The sequence below is a fragment of the Cyprinus carpio genome, chromosome A16 (assembly GCF_018340385.1).
Source record: "Cyprinus carpio isolate SPL01 chromosome A16, ASM1834038v1, whole genome shotgun sequence".
Classification (NCBI taxonomy): domain Eukaryota; kingdom Metazoa; phylum Chordata; class Actinopteri; order Cypriniformes; family Cyprinidae; genus Cyprinus; species Cyprinus carpio.
In genome coordinates this window covers 3,417,800-3,438,300 of record NC_056587.1, presented here as the reverse complement: position 1 = coordinate 3,438,300, position 20,501 = coordinate 3,417,800, and the positions used below count along the sequence as shown (strand labels likewise).

Here is a 20,501-nt window from a genome sequence, read left to right as displayed (position 1 = left end):
CTCAGACTTCTGGACCTTATACACCTTATATTTATCTTAATATATGATGATGGATTTCAAAAATTCATTCTTCGGGGTTTTCTATGGAAGGGAAGTTCAACTCTATGATCTTGAATTATTTGTGTTCTTCTTAGGGTGTTTGTGGATGAGGGAATAGGGTGTGAGGGTGTGAGACCCCCGGGGAGTCTTCAGTGTATTAACAGACAAACAGTGCTGAAGGAACTGATGGAAAAGCTTGACTCAGCATACAGTAGCTAAGTATTTCAGCACTTCAGTACAGTTGACCACGTTGACTATAATTATGCTAATAATCAATCCTCCACAAATTCTGTTACACTTGCAGTTCATCAGTAACTGTCTGTAAATCACGTGTCATGCTTTTATTTTTGTTACTATGCGATTTTGCCCATTTTAAGCAAAGACAATTGCTGCTTGATTAAGTACTAAATGTCTGTACTTATCGCACGAGTTTAGACAGTAGGAAAGATTGTTAACGGGCCGCAGGATCCTCATTCTTCATTTAGCGCACAATCTGACAACAGTTCTGGTTGTAGTAAAAAGTACATGGAACCTGCTAGCAAGCAACTGTAATCCGTGCTCAGCACTAAACTCCTGCCTGCAGACTACAGGTGACGCGCGCCCTCCTGTGGTGTGATTTTAACACGCCGCCGTCACAGCGTCTGAGGACTGACTATACAACCAATATATTGTTGTTCTTGTGCATTATACAGCGAGTATATTCTTGTTGTTAAAAAAATAAATAAAAAATCTTGTCGTTGTTGTGTCTGTTTTAGCTACTTCTGGACCATAAAGTGAGGTTGTATTTATCCTGGCTGTAACTGAGTATCTACTGGTAAATGTTGTAGTAAAGGCCCCAAAATGTGTAATTGAATGATTTCCATGTTTATTAAATTACTACCAAATTATTAGCATAAAAATATTGAATTGTAATTCTTAAAAAATGTTGTACTATAACTGCAATAATTTTTTCTTTAGATTTGTATATGAATCTGGATAGGAATTACTGTAATAATGTAATGACTCTTGAATGTGTGTGTGTGTGTGTGTGTGTGTGTGTGTGTGTGTGTGTGTGTGTGTGTGTGTGTGTGTGTGTGTGTGTGTGTGTGTATGTATTCACACATATATTTCAGAGCTTGTGAACTTCAGATTTTCTTGGTTCCATTGTACGCATAATGTAAAAACGACAGTCATCAAAGACAATCATCAATTCATGAATGTTTACAATATAATACACTGATACATACAGTACATACGATAACCAGACACCAATTCACCCTTTTTACTGAGCCTAAACAATCATGGAAGTACACTGAAAAATAAGTCACAAAGATTATTCTCTAAAAGAAAAAAAACAATCAATGTTATTATATAAAAATAAAAGTTAAGAGGGTTCAGATGATCTTGTGCAATCCAGTGCAATTTACTAAAAGAAGAATTCAATATGAAATTAAATCTTGTAAGTAAATCTTACATAAAAAAAGAGTTTAAGAACAAAAAGAAGGAAATTTTACACTGCAGCTATGGATTACATCAGTAATAATAATGACAAAAACAATGCTTTAATAATGTATGCCATTGGCTCATTATGTCCTTAGGGCTGCCGCTACGTTAAATTACAAAATATAATCCTTAATCAGATACAGAAAGATTAATAAGCGTGTGTATGCTTTTATAACTAAGGTCATTATTAAATGGGCGCTGTAGAACAGGTCCTTCACAGTGTTTAGGTAAAGCAAAGCCTTTGCAATCAGACCCATATTTCATATTCAATATAAAACAGTACAATAGTGTTTAGGTTATAGTATAAAAATCTACAGCTCGGTTTGATCCCTACACTATCACAGCTGGTGACATGAAGCTGCTCCCTCTGCTGGCTGAGGAAGTGATGTAATAGCCGTCTTCCTCTCCCATCGTTCTGTCTTCGTCTCTGTCATCCTGGTAAGGAGACTGTTTGTCCTCCCAGGAGAAACGTGAAGGCTCATAATGATCCTTGTCATCATGGTATGCTGAGAGATCCTGACAGAGAAGACATTATAGTGTTGTGATAGAGTCAAAGCACGTTTCTATTAAAGAGATGATTATAATCTGTGAGTAATAGGCATGAATAATGCATGGAAATGAACATTCCATCAAATATGCATGATTTACCATCTTAAATGTCACAAAGGATTAGAGGAATAGAGAGAGTGAGAGAAATGGCCTCTTACTTTCATCGGGTCCTCTTTCTCTGTCTCATGGTGCATGAGCTGAGAATCAGACACAGGTTTATCGATGCTCGGCTACAAAAGGAAAAGAAAAGGATGAATTGTTGAGCTTTATAAAGTTTACTAATAAAACTGCTCATCTTAAGAAAAGTTTTCAAGGGGTAAACAAACACTGAAATACAAAATATAATACAAAAATTGTTCATTATAAACTGTAGGCTATTATCAGTATATCTGAGTGAAAATATTAACTTATTAACATATATATATATATATATATATATATATATATATATATATATTTTTTTTTTTTTTTTGGATTGCCCCTCTAGTAAAAATTTTCATCAAAAATATATAGTAATACAGTGTGTAACCTAGTTGTTTGGGTGACTTTCTGTCAGCTTTCTGTCATCTGGGAACAGCATCCCATCCAAAAACTAAAGCATATATAATTACTAAATGAATGAGCACATTTGAAATGAGTATTTTGTTTTTATTTATATTCTATAGTGTTTGTTCCGATTTTATTTTATTTTTTTTTTCAGTTTTCATTTTCATTTTAGCTGAAGTTTTAGTGATTTTGTATTGTGCTTTTGTCATTTTTATTAGTTTTTTTTTTTTTTTTTTTAAAAAATCTATTTAGTTTTACAATACAGTACAATACAATACAACTTTAATTCATATTTATTTCAGTTTTAGTTTCCGTAATTTTTGTACTTATAACTTGTTTATTTCAGTTAGTGGCAAGGCAACATTACTAATTTCCATTTAAGTTTCTCATCAGGTATTTATTTTAGCATTATTTTAAGTTTTAATTAATAATAACAACACTGCATTCAGATTTTAACATGAGCATATAACTTCTACTTACATAAAATTGGAACCGAGCAAAAATAATAAAAGAATCATAGAAATTTCCATCTTCCTTAAAAGCATTTTCACTACACATTTTTAAAGCAAACATTTCACTCTCCATTAAAGAATTTGCATCACATCCCCTTTTGCTTTAATGAGGGCAGCACTCAAGCTGCATGAACTCCACAAGTTTGTATCAAATCTGATGTTCATGTTCCTCTTGATTTAAGATGATCCAGAGAACACCATGAGCTTTAAAGGAAGCAAGAACATGTGACCGTCTGCACAAGGAGACACTTAATCAGTGTGACAAATATACTCCTTTGATTAGTCACTGATAAATAGTGCAGAATATTTCTCATTCGTTTTGTCATAATGTCTTTTAAAATATTCAAAATGTTTAAACTTTCTATTCATCATCATGCAAGGCTTAAATTAAACTTTGTTTTGTGACTCAGACTTTTGGACCCCACTACTTGAAAATATTTACATAAAGCTACATATATACATTTTCTTTCTTTCTTTTCTTTTCTTTTTTTTATAATTTCAAAGGATTGACTGATATCCATTTGTTCACTCTTAATTCAGCTGGATTTTCTCAAAGTGTAAACTAAAGTATGAATTGCTCAGCTCTACTCACTCTCTCTGAATAGGAATATGTCTTCATGGGAGGAGGAGGTTTGTGAGTGGGTGGACCGCTGTAAGAACAGACATAAACAAACAATCAGTAAAGTGGGAAAAAGTTCATAAGTAACCCCTCTTTTTTTTAAACCAGGGTACCAGTTAAAGACAGAATATTACAGAGATGGCAGTACTTACTCTTTGTTTTTCCTCTTGCATTTGCGGACCATCAATATAGTTGCAATTAAGGCTACCAGGATGATCACACAAAGAATACCACCAATAATACCTCCAATAGCGGCACCCTTCATTGGCTGAGGAAATTCTAAAGGGAAAGACAAAGAGACTTTCATGACTATGGGTCGTATAACTGAATCTTCCTTGATCTTCTGAAACAAAACCATTTAATCAACCTAGTAAGCATAAGTTTATAAACACATAAACCACCCATACACCATACAGCACCATATCTATAAGTTCAGGTTGTTTATAAAGCACCACCTAAATATTGCTGTGCTATTATCTTACAGCAGATCCTGCTTCCTTAGTTTGGATAAATAAATCCCAGATTCCACACACATAGAGTCATGCTCATCTGTCTTGTATGGCATATCTGTACTGTTGACATCTTCTAAAAGCCATAAAAATGCTGCATTAATCTCTGATGACATGAGATGTCATTTATGAATATAATTATTATGTGCATTTATTTCTATACAAATCATAGGGTTCAATGGTGTTTTTTTTTTTTTTTTTTTTTTTTTTTTGGATGCCTTGTACATTATATGTTTGGACTCAGTTAGCAGTGAGTAGTATTTCATACTGGAGAGTCCATAATGAAATATTAATAACAGGACAATAATAATAATGTCTAATGTGTTCCAGGAAATAATTATATATCATATATATATATACACTACCGGTCAAAAGTTTGGGATCAGAATGATTTTTAATGATTTTTTTACAGGAGTTGCTTATGCTCATCAAGGCTGCATTTATTTGATCAAAAATACAGGGGGGAAAATGTAATATTGTGTAATATTATTATGATGTAAAATAATGTTTCCCTACTTTAATATACATTAAAATCTAATTTATTCCTGTGATGCAAAGCTGAGTTTTCATCATCATTACCCCAGTCTTCAATTACATGATCCTTCAGAAATCATTCTAATATGCTGATTTATTATCAGTGCTGGAAACTGTTGTGTTGCTTAATATAAATATATATATATATATATATATATATATATATATATATATATATATATATATATATATATATATATATATATATATATATATATATATATATATATAGTATATTAGGATTCTTTGATGAATAAAAAGTTTAAAAGAAGAGCATTTATTTAAAATAGAAATACACTACAATTCAAAAGTTTGGGGTCAGTAAATTTTTATTCTTTCTTTTTTTGAAAGAAATGAAACCTTTTATTCAGCAAGGATGTGTTCAGTTGTTAAGAAGTGATTGCAAAGATTTATATTGTTAGAAAAGATTTATATTTTGAATAAATGCTGTTCTTTTTAACTTTTTATTCATCAAAGAATCCTGAAAAAAGTATCGCAGTTTCCAAAAAAATATTTGGCAGCACAACTGTTGATAATTCTAATAATAAATCAGCATATTAAAATGATTTCTTAAGGATCATGTGACACTTAATACCGGAGTAATGGCTGATGGAAATTCAGCTTTGCATCACATAAATAAATTATAATAAATTATAATAAGTTATAAAAATATATATATATTTTTTTTCAAAGCTAAATAATCTGGGTAACTGAATAAAAGCATGTGCTAAGCTAAAAAAATATTGTAAATGTGTATCGATGTATTGTAGTGGAATAACCTGATGTTACACTAGATGGTGCTCCAACTGTATAAAACACTCATTAACTTCCTGCTGGTCAATGTATTCTAGACACAGACTCGCTGATGTCACCACCATGAAAGTGCAGCGTTTACTGTGAAAATATAGCTGCTCTCTTGGATCACTCACATTACGTTGCAGGTGTTATACTGACAGACAGGATAACGTCTGGCCTGCGGCCGCGATTTTCCACAAGTCATCAACATGGGGATGTCAGGATGAAGAAGAAGGAAAAAGAAAGAGAGAATGCTGGCCAGCCAGACAAAGCGTTTTAAAGGACAGAAGATATGCTTTTGTTAAGGGGGGGATTTAAAAGAAAGACAATAGTTTGGATGAAGGAATGTGTGCACGTCATGTCTCTCTGAATATCTGCCTTGTCAATCATATGTCGTTCTTTCCCTCCTTTAGTCTCGCGCTGTCAATCTCTTGTTCATGTCCTGAAGCACTCTTTCCTCTTCTCTCTCACTCGGTTCAGCTGAAGTCAGATAACACATCCGAGCAGTAACGCATATCATTTTATTACACTACTCTCAGGATACGCGATTCTGCTCAATCACAATGTTAAGCATCAAATATTATCGCAGAATGATGCTAAACTGGATATTTTACCGTTGTCCATGGCAACATACTGACTCTATCTGTCTAATGAAGGTTACATTTAAGATTTTTTGGCAATTTTTTGTGGAATAATTTCAATATCCACACATGGGTGCTGCTATATACTACACCTTTAAAGTATTTACTTTTTTGGTGAAGAAAAAGTACACACTTTTGAGTGTGTAGTAGAAAAGTAGGCAAGCTTTGGGACAAACCATCATGTCATAGAGTTGACCGCTCTGTTATTCTAATATCACATATTATCTAGGATAGATAGTATGATCATTGGGACGCAGGGTAGGAATTTCTTGTGAGGGCAAAAGATTTTGCATCGGGTTCAGTCACACAGATTCACCAAACACTGACCAACAGAAAGCGGCTTGGTTTAAAAGTGACTTCTGTGTGAGCTGTGTTTCATGAATTGCTACAGTACTGACGATAGACAATGTACCTTTTTGCCAGTGAAAAATTCACTTAAACTTATTTAATGTGACCAAACTTTTACTCCAGTCTCTGTTTGTTCATATCACTAAATAAAGACTTAATAAAAATGGTTACTATGAGTACACACTGAAATAAAAAAAAAAGGTTTGGTGGTTTGAAGAATTACATACATAATTTCAAAATTTCCACATCTGTGTTTTTATTAGTTTTGTGTAATAATAATGATAATGACCAACTGACTGTACATTATCTCTTACATGTCACGCTCACATAAATATAGCATTACACACAACTCATAAAAACAGCACATACTTGAGCATGGATGACAGAATTATCCCACCACACAAACAGAATGAGCAAAACGCCACTCAAATCTGAAAACACAATCAGGGAGACAGCTGATTCATTGGAGAAAGAGCCTTTGGCGGTATACCACAAACACAGAAAGAGATGGAGAGAGAATATGAGGTGTAGAGGAAGTGAAGGTCACTGCAGACAGAGGCAGAATGAGGGAAGAATATGAGTGTGTGAGTGTGTGTGTGTGTGTGTGTGTGTGTGTGTGTGTGTGTGTGTGTGTGTGTGTGTGTGTGTGTGTGTGTGTGTGTGTGTGTGTGGAGCAATGGCGCAAGAAAGCATTGGAAAAGCTCAATCAATCTTCAATGTGACATCTCCGTTTATAAACTCCAGTTTGCAGCTGGTCTCAGACAGAACATCCATGTGAGGCTGTTTACTGCCACATAAATGTGTAGACACAGATATTGCAGTGCATTAACTTCACAGTGTTACAGTGACCAAACTGGTTATGTCACGTTAAAAGGATAGTTCACCAAACATGGAAATTCTGTGACCATGTACTAATTTCAATGCAAATCTATTTGTCTTTCATAGAAAACAAAACCAAACCGAACATAACATAAATTAATTTATAGTATTACATTTATATTTTTTATATGGTTTCATTTTTTATTTATATTTATTGATTTAATTGAATTTAAATTGCCCTGGTTTCCAAACATCCGTCTAATGTGCTCTTTGAAATTAATTTAGTTACACCAAACAAAATTTTCCTCTACTGTTTGTCAAAACCAGATTAGAGATGTTTATCTTTCCTGTGGCCTTGGCTCATAGTTCAGAGTAACTGAAACTAAAAGCATTTTGAAATCTCTTGGGCTCAATAAACTGCAGTAAGCAGTAATTCAGTTACGGTGATTAGCATCGCGTCACATGACTCATCTCTGCCGAGACAATCCTATTTCACACGGTGTGTCTAAAGTGGCAGGTTGATGGGATTAATTTGTCGAATAAACAATTTAAGGTGAATTATGGATGTGTCAATGTGAAAAGACATACGCAATTAGGGAGATTATGGCTGTAGACATGATTCTGCGTCAACGTAAGGTTGCAAATAAACCGAATGTGTGTGTGTGTGTGCAGAAAGGAAGCCAAGCCTCCAGACCCAGACTTAATGGAGTTAGATTATCAGCATCTATTCTGACTTAGTGGAATTTGACATCGGAGAACATTTCCCATGAGACATTGCATCCCGGTGAATTACAATAAGAGAGAGACAGATCAAAGAGAGATGATGACACATCTGACACTGGAAACGCTAATGTTCAAACACACATTCTGACATAACCCTGCACTCATGATGAATCCAACTTCTGAAGCTCATGTAAAGCCCCCAAAAACACCTGGAGGTGAACAAATGAGAGTGAATGTGTTGTTTTTTTGAAGTGGCTCCAATGGTGGCCCTGATTCACTTTGTGCCCTAGGCGGGATAAAACATGACTTGAAGAAAAACAAATTAACAACTAAAAAAGCAAGATGTAGGAACTCTTTCAGGTTTGGTACAACTTTGAGGGTGAGTAAATGATGACAGAATTATATTTTTTGGGGTGAACTATCCCTTTAGTGTTGAAACAACATTAACGATTCAGATACATTTAAATGCTACGTCAATAAATGAATGATGTTACTTAACAAGTCAAGTCAACTGTAGCACAGTCAGATACAGGAATGTTAAAATGTTAAAAACATTATGATTACTTTTTTCAATTTGCTGAACAAAATTAGAACTATGGATGTAGTATTGTTGAAGTCTGTTTATTTAATCTATAAAAGGGTATGCTTACATGACAACGATGTACCAAAAAGACTGAACATGTAATATGCATGCATGTAGTTTACATAGAGACGATAACAGTCTATCGTTTTCAAAAACATGCACTTTGAAACACATTTTCAAAGGTTCACATGCTCACGCTGTTGTTGTGTAAATGACTGGACGAAATGCATAAAAAGTTTTAAATTTAACATTTTTAGTTGTGTAAACACCCCCTAAAATTACTAAAGCTTCAATAACTCTTACAGATTCTATAATTAACAATTGTAAATGGAAGCATTGTGGCAGGGGTGTATAGTCTTCGAGGCACTTTCCAGCTGAATTTATCTCCAGTCCAAATTAATCACAAACGAAGGGTCTAATTAAGGTCTTCAGGAACTGTAGTAACTTCCAGGCAGGTTTGCTGAGACTGGCCTCTGCATGAACATGTAAAAAAATCTCATTTGTTTCCATTTAAACCACATAGTATTCACGTGACAAATTTTCCCAGAATAACTGAGTTTAAGTGTTTTCAATGACAATTTCTTTTAAGCTCACTGAATGGGGAACAGCCACTAGCGTTCTGCATGGATACTTGCATGACCTTGTGGTTGTCAAATACAAATTAATGTTAGTTCAATGTCACAGTCTTCACCCATGTGTGCTGTAATTGCATAAAAATGTCAAATTGCTGATCCAACATACTTTAAACATTGAAATGTCAATCTCAACCAAGATTATGGTTTGGATGAAAACTGAACATTGGATCGATGTCACCTTAATATTTGGGTCTCAAGGTGACATATTTGCATAATTGTAAGGTTATGATGAGATCTTAGTGAGCTAGTCTTGTCACAGAAAATATGCTATATCTATAGTTGCAGAACATCTTGACAGGTAACTTTTTTCTACCTACAGTACATTTTTTATTCTCAAACTTTTACAGGCTGGCATGTGTATTTCTGGTTATCATCCTGCCAATGGGTTTATCTTGTGCAGTCTCTACCTCTGACTTTGAATGGACATGCGGTTCACAAGTGGTCACCATTCATTTCAGTTGAGCTGCGTCGAGCACTGTAATATGCCGCATATATGCCATGCAGTTTGACTCACCCCATCACTCTTCATGATAACAATGCGGCACGAGTGTGTGCGTGTGTATGTATCTCCAGCAGTCTCATTCATCACACTCTGCCCAGCACTAATCACAGTTGAGGCCTAGACTCAGCTCATGCCATGCATTTAAACTGTCTGAGGATTAAACTAATGTCAGCGGCACTGAGTCTCTGTGTGTGCATGAGTATGTGTGCATCTCTCCGGGGAGGCAGTGAGGTTTCTGCCACTGCGCATTAAGGCAGTAGACAGTAGCCACAGGAGGAGGCCAAATCCCCATCTCCAAGGTCACTGCTCCCTCAACACCCACAGCTCCTGACATCACTCATGCGAATTTTCAATATTTCCGACTCTGTTTCTGACAAATACTGATTTTCCCAGAAGCTACATCCAGTCATTCACTCTTTTGTGGTCAAGCACACAAGCATGTTTACTTGGTTAACATAAGGACATATTGTATTATAAACTTACATTGTTTATAAATAAACATAATACAAAAGTTCGTTCTAGTCCTCTAATTTGTTTGCTTAGTGGTGGAGATTTTTTGAGGAATGTTTCTGCACGCTTATAGGTGGCGACAAGTAACTCTCTTTATGTGTGAGACATTGAATCATTTAGTCAAACGATTCAAAAACCACACGACCCCTAACAGTTGAGAGAATGCATGGATGAATTGTTTCATTCAGCAACACTAAATATATGGTAAAAGTAGTAAAAGTAATATGCTAATATGCAACAGATTCATTCAGGAATGAATAATGTGATTCTTTGAGTGAGTCATTGAATCATTCAGTCAACTGATTCAGAACATCATTAATGTATGTTGCTTAAAGACGCATAGGCCTTTATATGGAACTATTATCATTGGAGCAAAAACAGACAAAGTAACCCGCAATATTCTGTCTAAAATATAAGTTACTCAATTTTAATGGATTGTTGTATTTTAGTCATATTTAGCCCCATATGTAATTTTTGACAGGCGTGAGAGCTGAGACATACTGGATAGTTTTATAACAAGCCATAACAAGCCAACAAGCTGACTAAACATATTTCAAAAACACTTTCAGTAGATAAAAACTCCAACAGTTTAGAAATTTGTGAAATGTGAAAATTACATGATGTAGGACCTTTATACAGTCTATCTCACAATCTCGTTTTCATTCATATAAAATTCAAATTGATGTCTACAGTACACTTAGGTCTATATAACATTTGCAAATCATGCTGTAATGTGACATGCTTATGAGTGAAACATGATATTCAACATAAAATAATTTGTAATTTAATAGGGTAAGTAAATAGGGTCTCTCCTGATTTCATGTGGACTTAATATTATTTTATGTATGAATAATTTTTGCAATTGAGGACTACCACAGACGTCCTCAAGAAGATGTTTTAGTTCACTTCTGAGGAAAAATTTGTCCCTAAAGAATAGCTAAGTAAACACACACACATTGCTGTCAAGTGTTAGAAATGACTCTCACCAGTGCCCTTACATTCATCAGAATTATTTTTAAACTTGTGATCTCACATAGACTTTATCCATTTCCCCTAAACGCACACAATCACATATATGCTGCTAATTAAGTGCTGAGGAAACACCACACGTTCTGCTTTCCCCAACATTCTTTCAGTCATCAGGATTATATTTCAACTTGTGATGTCTCTGTCCCATAAACACCCACAGTCAGACATACGGAGCTCATCAAGCACGAAAGAGCAACCACCACACTTTCCCTTCTGGTTTCTCTCAATCATTAAGACTTTTGGGAGAAGGATCTTCATCATCCCTCTGGTCATTTCTGCAGGTATACAAAGCTTAATTATGTCTCACTATATCTCAGTATTTTTCTTCCCATCCAAATGCTTTCCTACTGGCTTGAGCCTCTAAATTGTCTATTTTTGGACAACAAGTGAGGCTCATCAGTCATTTTGGTTTTGTCCATTATGAGAACACAATTAATTTTACTATATCTCTTTAGCAGGGTCCAAAAGTCTGAGAGCTCTAAAGTGAAAATGCTTCTTATTTATATTAATTCAATTTTCTTGTTACAAATTATATTAAGTCAAAGCTTAACAATAAAGATGGCCTGGGGCCAGCTTGAGAGAGTTTGGGGCCAGTTAAGTGAGCTGTCACTTTGTGACTTATTGGATCAGCACTTCAGCACTTCACTAATCATGTACATATATTCTTCTTTCACTAATTATCCAATTTTTTTTGGTGAAGAACAAAAGAAGGCTTAACATTTGATTTAAAAAAAAATGCTTTAAATGTGTGAAAATTAATTATAATTGTAATAATATTTTTTAAATAATTTTATAATAAATATGAAATAATAAGTGTTTAAAATAAATAAATAATATATATATATATATATATATATATATATATATATATATATATATATATATATATATATATATATATATATATAATGTGAAATTTAAATGGATATAAATGGATATATCTAAATTTTTAATTATACTAATACTAATATTATATTGTCTTGAATAAAAAAATCACAAATTTACATATTTGATTAGTGACCTTGAAATAGTGCAGGATCGTAAAGGTGTCTTACTCATTTCATTTATTTTACATCATAATGTTTTTTGTTTGTTTGTTTGTTTGTTTGTTTTACATTTTTCAAAATCCTAAACTTTCTCTTTATTTATAAAATCGACTTTAAATCTCATATTTTCGGTTTGTATACATGCTAAAGCTCTACAGGAACCTGCGGTTTAAGTTTAAAGTAGTGTGACTGAATAAAAACGTGAACAACAGTGATAGAATGACAGTTTCCCACAAAGAGTTTCTAGTTCCCAAAGTTAAAGTGTTACTGCTGAGGGCAGACAGTGTTTTAACCTTTTTAACCTCTACAGCTGTATCTATATTACACACATTCGCACACACACACAGGAATTCATTTATCCAAGCACACTCATTAAGATTTCCATGTATTAGCATTTAGCAGTCGCTGCTGGGCAATAGTGCTGCGATCGCTCAAGTTTAGAGATGCAGATGTATTAGAGCGCCGTGGTTTAAGGCGCCTGCCCATGGCCATAAACAGCCTCATGACTGAACCAACCAGTTCCTGATTACCAGGCCATTACCCCAATTACACTGCCGCATACAGCCTCAGGGTCTCGATCGCTCGGTGAGCTTGTGTGTTCACTGATGTGTGTGTATTTGTTTACCTGTTTGTTAGCTAGGAGTTATTCAGCTTCATTAGTGAGCATTCGTGCTTGCTACAGTCGTAATTGCTGTGTTTTCCTGCCACAGTCTGCAGTCACATTCCAAGCTCATCCCAACACAGTGGCTTTAACCGGAGCGAACACACCCCTACACAACCCAGATATTCAAAGCATCCCAAAGCCAACAACCACACATCCCACACATCCCTGAATATCTGAGATCCTACCAGCATTGTACAGACAAATAGCATCTTTCAGTCCAAACCAAAGTCCATGTGCTGTTTTCCAGAATCCGTATATGAACATCCCAAAACCTTTAATTACACACCCGATAAAAAGTCTTTAATGTGACTTGAGTTATTGCAACCTAACAAGGGAACCTGCGGCTTTGTCCTGTGCCTCAACACCCACTCCATTATCTGCTATAAAAATAACAATGAGCTGGGAGAGAGAAAGAAAGAAAGTAAGGGAAGAGAGAGAGAGAGAGAGAGAGAGAGAGAGAAAGGAGGACATGATCATTGCAGACGTCCATGTTGTCCTTTTCTGCCATGGATGCTGCGGGGCGGGTGGGTGTCATTTTTTTGTATGTAAAGTCTATACTGCATTGATTAATGCTATGCTCTTTCTCTCTCATTCATTATTTGAAATTATTGCTCTTCTAGCTATTTGGCCGGCCCCAGTAAACACACTGCTGTAATAATATGTGTGTTTGAGACAGTGAGAAACCGCGCAGCTTATATTTGCAGCTTACATGACTGTCGTCATCATCACTAATCAGAGCAACAAGGCAGAGCAGGACAGCAGACTATTGAAAGCCTGTTAGACACAAGCCAAGACTAGAGTCTGCCTGTGTTTGAAGAGCCACAACAAACCCACAGTCCATTCTTTCTACACATGTATTATGCAAAGGATGTAGAATGAATCTTTGTGTGCACAGAATGTATTTTTTGCTTGTGTTATTATTTGGGTCAATGACTTGATGCTCATTTTTATCTATGAATTTATTCAGAAATACATTTTAAATGCAATACATATAATGACTTCAGTAATTTTTTTTTATAGTTAAATATGTATATTTTTAAATTTTTTTGTTTACATTTATTTTGAATTTTTAACTTTTTTAAAAAAAATTAAACTGCTTTGTTGTTTATTAATATTTGAAAACCTTTGCTCACCAACTCAAAGCCATGCAGTGCAACCAAAAAAAAAAAAAAATCAAATAATTTGATCTGGTAATGACAAGGTTCAGGTTGTAAAATGTCATGTGGTGTGACTGCCCAAACATAGTGATATTCATGAATTAAGAATTCATGATAACTGTAAAAGAAAAATCATAAGTAAATGTAAAACCATTTAAAAAAAAAAAAAATTAAGTGTACTTTCAATTGTATGCATTCAAATTTAAGATGCAAGGAAAATTTAATTATTTTTGTTTCATTAAAAATGAACAGTAATAATAACTTTCTTGCAAATAGTAGTTTTTTTTTTTATTATTTGAAGCCATTATTGATTAAGATGTATACTTAAATGTATTCAAGGTGCAAGGAAATGTCAACTTTTTTAAATAATAATAAAAATAATTTGAAAAAAGTGTACAAATGTTTCAAATTATTAGAAAAAAAAACTGATTAAGATGTGTACTCTCAAATGTTTTCAAGGTGTAAAGAAAATTTTATTTTTATTTAATTAATCACATATTTCATATGTAAACCTTTAAAAAAGTGTTTTTTAAAAACAAAACAATCCAATTAGTTTGACTTTCTTTTTCTTTCTTTCTTTCTTTCTTTCTTTCTTTCTTTCTTTCTTTCTTTCTTTCTTTCTTTCTTTCTTTTTTTTTTTATTTTTTTTTTTCTTTTTTTTTTTTTTTTTTTTTTATTTATTTCTTTCTTTCTTTCTCATGGAAACCTACATATGTCTGCTATGTAGTCTATTTGTGCAACCTGTAAATTGTCAGTCAAATGTGTCCTTTAGAGTCCCATGCCATTTCACTGTAATCTTTACACACTGTGGTCATTGTATCACGCAGAATGTATTCTGCTTGTTTTGTTGTACCATATTGTTCTTGCACTGTCAATCCAGTCCGGTTCTACAGAAGAAATGGATGATGCTGATTTTCTGCAATTTATTTTCACATACAATGCACGAGTCTTGTCTTTTGTGCCTGCTAAACTGTTTCTAAATGTGTTTCTGAATGATATGACTCTGGCTAGTTAGCCGAGCAAGAGTTAAACTCAGCGCTCTCCCGCTCCCAGCTTGCTCTGAATGCAGCACATCAATTTAGATGAACTTAATTAAGCAATCATTCGACCTGATTCATCTGATGTCTTCATTGCAAGGGCCAAATTTACTATGGATTTCATCAGTGGCTTTTAATACCGTCCTGTTTTTAACATTCGCTCTCTCTCTCCGAAACAAATACCACCTCAACCTCAAAAACTAAAAACAAAATCAAGTGTCATAAAAATCTGCTCTCCATAAAAAAAGACCATTAATACCAATGTTATATTAGTCCCACCATGTATATTGCAGGCTCTCTGTATGCATGCACATACATGCACGTTTTCACAAGCAGCATCAGCTCTGCATCTGACCATCACACCCCACTGTACCCTTCTGTCACAGCTGCTATGGAGACGCAGGGTGGGTCTGCCAGTGTAGTGTCATGGCAACCGTCTCTCGGGTGACAGAGGATCAATACGCAGTGGTAAGTAGAAACAGCAATGAGATGCATATGAGTGAAGTCTGTCACGAGTGTACTGACACTCAAACACTGAATCAATGTGTCCATCCAGTTCACGAAGAGTTCATTTCCCTCCCTCAAACTCTCCCTTTATCTAATATACCGAGACAAATCAGAAGCATGTGAACAGAGCTGCTGTTTTGCGATATTTGAAAGTGTGTGCAACAACAGGCTGGTTAAATATCTGGGCTAGTGTCTGAGTCATCAACACTGATGAGAACAGATTTATTGGTACCACAGGAAATGTGCTCACTTTAGTATATATAAAACTAGATACTATTTAGATATAATATCATTATAATATATAATGGTTCACTTCTGTAAAACTAAAAATAACAGGTATTGTGGGTGAATTTTTTTTTTGTTGAAAAAAAAAAGAATCATTGTAATGATGGCCATTTTAAGAATGCTAAATGATATCTAAAATATCACAAGATCAAAGAAACACATTTCTTGTCTAGCTAAAAATGCATCTTTTATGAACATGACAGCAATGAAAGAGATTCGAACACTAAGATGTGTTTTGGCGAACACGCCAAAGTATGTTCTCCCCCAGCTCTTGTCAGAAAATGCTGTCAGAGTTGTCATAGCTGATTATGTAGGCCATGAAGGCATTCACAACACTGAGTCGACATGACATGACATGACAGATAGCCTATATGTTTATTTAAGGTTAAACAGCATTAGGTCAGAGACTGGCTGGCGGTAGTCATTTTTGGAAATGTCAGGTCCATAGCAGCTATGGGCCTAATGACTAATGTTTCTCAGACTGGCCTACAAACAGCTACACTGTTCTGTGCCTCGGCACAAAAATAATTTGAGAAGAATGAGGAAACAGGCCATCTTTTATAAAGCCATAATAGTTTCGCCACACCTGCTGCGAACTACGTGTTCATGTGACTTTTTGCAAAAGTGGTAGCCAGAGGTAGGAACGAGGTGCTACAGGTGAGCTCTGATAACCATCTGGACCACAGTGGTTGAAAGACGACCAAATGATGAATCATTATGTGATACATTCTCTTTATGTCTGATCTCAAAGACAAAGATGTATTATCTGTGAATGAATCGTATCTTTTTCTGTATCTGACAGAGAATAGAAAGAAAGGTGTTAAATTTCTCATAACAAATGGTAGGAATGTCTGGCTACCGAAACTAAAATCCCCATACAAGTGAATACCCACCCCAGCCAGTTTATACAAAGCAAACCATACAATCCGGTATTTCCTGTCCTGAGGCTCAAGCTTTGACTGAAAAGGTCAGATTTTTAGGCCGCCTACAGCACACACAAGCCTTATCTTTTAATATCCATGAAGAAATGGGTTAGCAGCTCAAATGGTCTGGAAGCTATGGCTAGATGTGCCCTATAAAAATGGGAACAACAGGAAACAAGATATTTATCCAGCGTCCAGTGCATCTGCAAAACGTTGACAGAAGACTGAACTGCGAGAAGTCGTGTGCATGACTGTTTCTGGGCGGCCCGCTGATCCAGATTGACGCTTGTGCAATTTAGCTCGGCTTGGGTTGTGAGTGTGTGTGTTTGTTTGAAGCTCTAAAAGTCCTGCTGAATAAATAAGTAAGAGAGTGGCTGTCAAGCCTGATGAGGAGTTATTTCTGAAATACTGCATGTCGCAGAGCACCCTGCTCTGTTTGGGCTGCAGGGCATTCTGGGGGATCTCGGTCTGAAAATCTCTGGCCATGACCACAGTTAGATAGAGCAAGCACTGTCCAGTCATACACATCCAAAACTGTCTCTTGCTAACATACAGATCTGCCGAAAATTATCAGTGGTCATTAAATTAGTATATTTAAATAAATGAATAAATAATGCACTAATTTATTTTAATTTATTTATTGTATTTATTAAATTATTTGCTTTTTATTGACAAAGGTAATGTAAACATGAGTATCTATCCATCCATCCATCCATCCATCCATCTATCTATCTGTCTGTCTATCTGTCTGTCTATCTGTCTGTGTCTATCTAGAAGCATTTAACTGATCAAAACTGACAGTAAAGATGTTTACAGTGTTAGAAAAAAAATCACAAAGATGCTGATCCTGAAAAAAAATAAAATAAAAAAAAAATTAAGCAGCACTATTTTCAAGATTGATAATAATAATAAATGTTTCTTGAGCACCAAATCAGCATAATATAATGATTTCTGAAAGATCATGTGACACCGATGACTGGAGAAATGAATCCTGAATATTCAGGTTTGACATCACAGGAATAAATTACATTTGAAAATATGACAAAATAGAAAATGATTATTTTAAATTGTAAAATATTTCACAATATGACTGTTTTTACAGATAAAATACAGCATAAGAAACTTATCAAAATCCTAAAAAAAAAAATCGTACCTACCCTAAACTTTTGAAAAATAGTGTATATATACAAACACACATATACACATACATACAATCGACCAATACAGTACAGTTAATTTGGCGGACTGATAATAGCTTCCTGGAACATACATTGTTGTCAGGCAATCTGACTGGACGGTCACTGAACGTGCTTTGGGCAGTCTATGAGTGTGCCATCTGAGGCTAACACTACATGTACCTTACCCATCAACGAGTGCAAAACCGTACCCGCCATCACACAAGCACACATTAGAGCACAGCAGTTTGGCTTTACGATCACGCAGGGTTGCTGGCATGTCACCGCTCCACAAAAGCAGCACGAGCGTTTGTGTGTGTAGAGCGGTCTAACTCTGCCCTTTCCAGCTGTAGAAATGAGACGAGGACAGGGGCATCTGAGAGAGAGAGAGAGAGAAAGAGCCAAAAGGCTAGGCAATGAAGGACAAGAGAGGAGAGAAGGAGAGTGAGAGAGAAAAAAAGAGAGGGGGTCATCTCTCTGCCCGCCGGCCTTCCCAGCTGTTGTTCTTTCTTTCTGCTTTCCCCTTCACATTTCATCTGCCTTCACCCCACACAGACCCCTCGTTCTCTCCGTCTCGGTGTCTCTCTCTTTCTCCCTCACGTTCCCCTCCTATTTTTCTCTGTGACTCAGTGGAACAGGTCAAGTGTTACTGAATTTCCCCTCCAGCTCAACCTGCCTATTTAAAGGGATAGTTTACCCTAATATGAATATTGTCACACCCTCATGTCTTTCCAATCCTCCTCACTCTTTCTTTCCATTGATTTTTCACTGTATGGACAAAAAAAAAACAACAAAAAAAACTTAGTCTGGAATGACATGAGGGTGAGTAAATGAAGACATCATTTTCTTGGGGGTGAACTATCCCTTTATAAAAAAAACAACAACAAAAACCTGGCCTGGACCTGTTTTAAAATTTTTTACATCATTTTCTTGGGGGTGAACTATCCCTTTTATTTTTTTTTTTTTTTTTTAATCGCAGGTCAGAAAAAAGAAAGTCCCAAAAGTTTAGAAAGACATTATGGTAAATAATTGATGAACAAATTTTATTTTTGGGTGAACTATCCCTTTAATGTTGCTTCTTTATCCTTTTTTGGAGCTTAGCAGGCCGTGGTCTTAGTCCATTTTCAATGCAGGTTGAAAAAAAAAAAGTTGTTAAAGCTTGGAATGACATTATGGTGAATAAATGACAAAAGACTAAATTTTTGGGGTGAACAATCTTTTTAACACATTCACAGAGCACATAAAAACTCCCAATCACACAGACTGTGCAGGGTATCTCATCATTACCGGCACATCACATTTTTGTAATGCATTCAACATTAAGCCAGACAATCAGCCATCGGTGCTTCATTTGATGTGTGGTCCACATACACACCACAAGGGCTGTGGAATTGACTCTGCAGGGAAGCAGACTGGCTGAAGTGTCGTCCAGTACAATCATATCCATGAATATGGCTCATGCAGTTGACTGGGTGTGTGAGCGTTGAAGGGTGACAAGATGTTTCTGAGTATTGTGATGTGAAATAGATACAGAGAGCGGTGTGCAGCATGTCATTGCAGCCCCATTATTTGATGGTGCGGAAAAGAGTGTGTGGTGGAAACAAGCTGTAAATAACTGCTGTTGAAGAGTAGCCTGTTTAAATTAAACAACCTGCAATTTAAACACCATACTTTGCGTTCTCGGAAAGGTGGCATTAATGTTTAAACCTGCTGGACCTGTTTAATTCAAATGTTTTAAAAAGCAAAAGATGACTTTTAATAAATGTGACCTTTTGAGGATAATGTAACCAGTTACCACAGCACAGTAATTTAATGTGAATGCAAATGATTTGATGAACGAAAATCACTGATGTAAGTACAGAATAGCTCTAGAAGGTAATTAATCTGCTTATTGAATACTGACACATAATGTAACCAGTTACCACAGTTGATTGTTAGTCGATTGCATATTATTAACCTATTTATGTTCCTAAGACAAAATATAATCATGAAATTCTGCTCTGATCAAAATAGCCATTCATTTCATGCAGTGCAGTCTGATGCAGTTCAAGGATAACCGTGATATATTTGTAAATGGATCCAGGAACAGAAGCAGAGATATGAACACTGCACAGGCTGATAGGAAAATTTATCAATTGGGTCTCTTAGAGTAGTTCAAGGCATATTGCATCGAGTCAAATCTTATGTCATTAGACTGATATCTATAAAATATCTAATATAATATCTAAAAAATAATATTTGTTTATATTTGTGCACATTGTAGAATATTCACACTATGTTTTTCCATGCAGTTACAGTTAATAGAGTTAATTTTGCCATCTTTGCCATCACA

At 35.2% G+C, this 20,501-nt stretch overlaps 1 protein-coding gene across 1 annotated transcript in view; it reads right to left on the bottom strand.

The window, feature by feature from the left end:
- Window positions 1-1,224: 1,224 nt before the first annotated feature.
- Window positions 1,225-20,501, bottom strand: part of LOC109070789 (nectin-2-like) — a 57,983-nt gene continuing 38,706 nt past the window's right edge. Inside the window, exons 7-10 of the mRNA XM_019087296.2 lie at window positions 3,900-4,026; window positions 3,721-3,778; window positions 2,229-2,300; window positions 1,225-2,037 (exon numbers count right to left, since the gene is read on the bottom strand). Of these exons, the coding sequence (XP_018942841.1) occupies window positions 1,852-2,037; window positions 2,229-2,300; window positions 3,721-3,778; window positions 3,900-4,026 (443 nt within the window). The 3' untranslated portion in view covers window positions 1,225-1,851. The remainder of the gene's footprint in view (window positions 2,038-2,228; window positions 2,301-3,720; window positions 3,779-3,899; window positions 4,027-20,501) is intronic.